At 37.2% G+C, this 5,135-nt stretch overlaps 1 protein-coding gene across 1 annotated transcript; it reads right to left on the bottom strand.

Annotated features, from left to right (window-relative positions):
• Window positions 1–2,544: 2,544 nt before the first annotated feature.
• On the bottom strand, window positions 2,545–3,456 carry LOC126622742 (22.0 kDa class IV heat shock protein-like). The gene has a single exon (XM_050291478.1). The coding sequence runs from the start codon at window positions 3,367–3,369 to the stop codon at window positions 2,749–2,751; it is 621 nt and encodes a 206-aa protein (XP_050147435.1). The 5' UTR covers window positions 3,370–3,456; the 3' UTR covers window positions 2,545–2,748.
• Window positions 3,457–5,135: the final 1,679 nt, after the last annotated feature.

A 5,135-nucleotide genomic window follows, 5' to 3' on the forward strand; every position in this document is an offset into this window, starting at 1 on the left:
CGGAACTTGAAGCCAGTGAGCTCCCAAAAGGCCTCGTGCTAGTGAGCTCCCAAAAGGCCTTGTGCTAGTGAGCTCCCAAAAGGCCTTGTGCTAGGTAAGGATAGGAATATACATTTAAGGATCACTCCCCTGAGCGATGTGGGATGTTACAATCCACCCCCTTTGGGGCTCGACGTCCTCGTCGACACACTTCCGATCAGGGATTGGCTCTAATACCATTTGTCACATCCCGGCCCGGGGTAGATCACTTCCTGGGCCTGTCCACCACCGTAGAACGATATTGTCCGCTTTGGGCTTACCATTCCCTCACGGTTTTGTTTTTGGGAACTCACGAGCAACTTCCTAGTGGGTCACCCATCCTGAGAGTGCTCTGACCTCCTTCTCGCTTAACTTCGGAGTTCCTACAGAACTTGAAGCCAGTGAGCTCCCAAAAAGTCTCGTGCTAAGTAGAGATGGGAATATACATTTAAGGATTACTCTCCTGGGCGATGTGGGATGTTACAATCTACCCCCCTTAGAGGCTCGATGTCCTCGTCGGCACACTTCCAGCCAGGGATTGGCTCTGATACCAATTGTCACATCCCGGCCTGGAGCGGACCACTTCCTGGGCCCGTTCCACCACCGTAGCACGATATTGTCTGCTTTGGGCTTACCATTCCCTTACGGTTTTGTTTTTGGGAACTCACGAGCAACTTCCAGTGCGTCACCCATCCTGGGAGTGCTTTGGCCTCATTCTCGCTTAACTTCAGAGTTCCTACGGAACCTGAAGCTTGTGAGCTCCCAAAAGGCCTCGTGCTAGGTAGAGATGGGAATATACATTTAAGGATCACTCCCCTGGGCGATATAGGATGTTACAATCCACCCCCCTTAGGGGCCCGACGTCCTCATCGACATACTTCCGACCAGGGATTGGCTCGAATACCATTTGTCACATCCTGGCTCGAGGCGGATCACTTTCCGAGCCTGCTCCACCACCGTAGCACGATATTGTCCGCTTTGGGCTTACCATTCCCTCACGATTTTGTTTTTGGGAACTCACAAGCAACTTCCTAGTGGGTCACCCATCTTGGGAGTGCTCTGGCCTCCTTTTCGCTTAACTTCGGAGTTCCTATAGAACTTGAAGCCAGTGAGCTCCCAAAAGGCCTCGTGCTAGGTAAAGATGAGAATATACATTTAAGGATCACTCCCCTGGACGATGTGGGATGTTACACATATATTAAATATAACGTACCAAACATATATATTAAATATAACGTACCAATCATTTGGTACGTTATTGGTACGTTATATAAATTTAATCTGGGTACATATTAGTATTTTGGTACGTTATAAATATTGCTTTTGGTACGTTATGCACTTCTTTATTTAGTACGTACCAAGTTATTCATACGTTGTATTATCCTTATTTTGGTACGTACAAAACTTATGGTACGTTATGTGTAAGTTGTGTAACCCAAAAAAAAGATAACTTTTCACATTAAAACATTGCACTAAAAAATATTTTTTGTCAACTCTTAATAATTAATTATTGGAATAAGGACTCATTTTAAATAAAAATAAAAATATGAAAACTCTTAGTTCACGTTTCTACTATAAGTAGTTGTTAAAAAATTCAAATTTATTTTCAGTTGTATGAAATTAGGCAGCCTAGTCTACATCTCAATTTTAATTATAAACGAACTCTTGTTTTTTTATAATCTATATAAAATGTTGAGTTGGAAATTGGAAAAACTATATTTCATCCAATTAATCTTGAACCTCAGTAGATATAATTGAATCCTTAAATTGAAGAAGGGATGAGATTCCATAAAAATAGCAATAAATTAATGAATATTATTGAGTACATTTTTTTTACATAAAAATGGATTTAAAAGAATTTATAAAATACTTAAATTAAGAATATATCTGGAATATAAAATTTAATTAAAAGTAAAAGCACTTTAATCAAAAATTGAAAAGCAACAGATGTTTAATTTAAAAAAAATCTAAAATGAGTCATCTAATTCTAATTAAAGCCTAAAGCTGCAATTGCTAAACCATTTCGCCGCATCCATCTCGGCAATTGCAGACCTCTTCTCCAACTGCGGCCGTCTCCATTTTTGCAATTGCAGACTTCTCATCTACAACTCTCTCTCTCTCTTATCTCCCTACTCCATATTACTCGTATCAAATTTGTATTCTTCAAGCATTTACTCGAAATCCGGATCCAAAAGTTTTTTCAAAATTTGGGTTCCAATCTCTAAACTATTAGCAATTGATAATTAGACATTTTTTTATTAATTTAAAAAAAGAATTCAACTATTTATATATTGTAATAAAAAAGATAATTTCTTTAGCATCACTCCTAAATTAAATGAAAATATCAAATAAAGTTATGCATATGGAGGAGTATATGCTGTTTCCTTTTAGCGATGCACAAACTCATTCTACTCCTTTAGATTAACAAATTTATTGAATCAAACTTGGACAATTTTCTTGGCATTTATGTATTTATGTGTTTTTTTTAATTTTTTTAATTTTATCATTTTGTAAGATAAATGATAGTTTGATTCGAAAAGCTCAAACTTAATTACAAGAGGAGTCTTAGAAGATGACATCCTGAATAACTTCAAGATGATCCTCAAACCAAACTTAAGATAAAACTTAGCTAAACGGTAAGCAACACCATTACAAATCCAAGACGCACAATGAAATTGAGGGTTATCGGCCAAACTTGAAGCAAGGCACTTAATGTCCTTGCTTTCTAAGTTAAAGCTCTTGCTTGGGCTCGCTACTCTTGAGCTTGGCAGGTTCACCCTGATCTCCTCCTCCTCCTCCTCCAGTGGTAGAGATGCTAATCACCCTAGTAGCTGCCTTGATCTTATCAGGGGACAACTTGGCCAGCGTCACCGTGAGAACCCCATTTTCCAACTTGGCGTTGATGGAGTCAAAATCCACGTTCTCAGGCAACTTAAACCGCCTCCAAAATTTTCCGTAAGACCTCTCAACTCGGTGCCAGTGATCCCCTTTCTTGTCTTCTTCCCTCTTCCTCTCTCCACTCACTCTCAGAACCCGGTTCTCCTCCACCTCGATTTTCAGCTCCTCCTTGTTGAGTCCCGGCACATCTAACATTATAACATGACCCTCCGGCGTTTCTTTCCAGTCCACTTTTGCTGGCGAGAGTGCCAGCAGGCTCTCTTCTTTTCCAAGTTCAAATGGGAGCTGTTCTAGCACTCGGAACGGATCTGGAAAGTGCTCCGGCAAGAGATCGACCAGAGAACTAGTTCCTGGTCGATCCATGAACGGAAGCAAGGACCCATTGGATGACCTAGAAAGAAAAAGGAGAAAGCACAAGGTGATGACAATATTAAGAGAAGGTTGTTTCCTCATTGCTCTTATATGGTTTATTTGTCAGCAGGAATACTGGAATATTGGATTGGTGTAGTGAAGAAGAAAATACCGATATGGTAGTGTCTGGTGTCTTTGTCAGGGTGTGAAGGTTGATCTATGTATTTATATGGCATGGACGTTGGAGATATGCATGGGATGGTTCTTGAAAATTCCAAAGTGACCTAACTTTTAATAGACCCGTTTAGAGAAATCAGGAAGGTTCCAGCTTCATCCTCCCCTTCTGTATTCTTTTCTCCTTTTGCTTTATGCTTCAAGAGATTAAGTGTTTGTTACTATTTACACCCACTACCAAGCCCAATAGAAGATGCCAAATACTTTAAAATTGGCATATTTTATATTATTGTTGCTCGAATTATGGGGTATAAAAACTACGTTTACGTTTCAGAATGTAAATTTTAAATATAAAAGCAACATTTAAGTGTGAATTTTATGTGAAGCATCCTCATATCATCACTTAACTCAAATGGCAATTGACAACTTAAAAAAAAAAAAAAAGTTCTAGGTTCACTTCTTAACAATATACTAATCATAAGCTCAAATTTTTTGGGTCCTGGGCCGGACCAAGGCCTTACATATTTGACATAGAATCGGCCCAGTCCTTTAATTTATATAACCAAAAAATAAGTTGGTTAGTTATTCGGATTTAATTAAAAAAGAAAAAAAAAGCCTGAAAAAAATAGTGTATTATAGCAAGGATCTGATTCTTTTTTTTTTTTTTTGGAAACAAAGAAGTAATTTATTGAAGAGAGAAACTCCAAATACAATCATTCGTTACAAAACCAAAGTGAAGAGCATCAAAAGCAAAGGAGGTAGCAAGGATCTGAATGAAACCAACCGTTCTAAAGTAATTTGAGAAGATATTTTCACAAATGTTGAGAACATGTAAAATGAATTGATTTCAATAAATATTTTTTGGGGGCTATTGTATCAAACCGAGTCCAGCTTTAGATGTTTGAGACAGAAGTGATCTTGCCCAGCATCGGCTTATGACTACCAGTCAAGTTTAAGTGTCATTTAAAATACAGAAAGAAACATTCGAAATTACTGGTACAACCAACTTAAATAAACTCATGTTAATAATTATTGTAATTAATTTGATCATTCACCTTCAGTTCGATATAAATTTTTTCGTATATTGAAAGAAAAGGAAGAAATGATTAGTATCTAAGTTAATTGAAACAAGTGTTAAAGAACTGAAATTCTCGAATACACTTATTTTAAATTTAAGACTTGTTTAAAAAGTATTTTTAAAAATATTTTTGGAAGAAGTAATCTTGAAGCACTTGAAGTGCATTTATTTTAAAAAAAAAAAGAAAAAAAGACAAGGGATGGAAAGTCATGGTTATCAACTTCTTCTGAGCCTAGAGAGGCTATGAGAAATTTCACCCCTCCCGTGGGCATAGTCAAGCAGACTTACCAGATCGGAGCATCAAACCCAAGACATCTCACATTTTTTTGTTTGTTGGACAGCCGTAGTCCGCGCCTTTACCACTAGGCCACTTGATATGATTTTCAATTGTTTTCATGATTCACTTATATTTTTACTAAAGATTGATTTTAACAGCATTTTCAGTGTTTTCAATTAATTTAAAAACATTTCTAACGATAATTTTTCTTACACGCTTTCCATTGTATGTAATGAAGTTTTTAACTTAAAAACCAAATTATGGCAATCGAGATGATTTATTAAATTTTGTTTATTTTACTAAATACACCTGAAAATGCACGTTTAAACGGTTGTAAAC

The sequence above is a fragment of the Malus sylvestris genome, chromosome 5, assembly GCF_916048215.2.
Source record: "Malus sylvestris chromosome 5, drMalSylv7.2, whole genome shotgun sequence".
Classification (NCBI taxonomy): domain Eukaryota; kingdom Viridiplantae; phylum Streptophyta; class Magnoliopsida; order Rosales; family Rosaceae; genus Malus; species Malus sylvestris.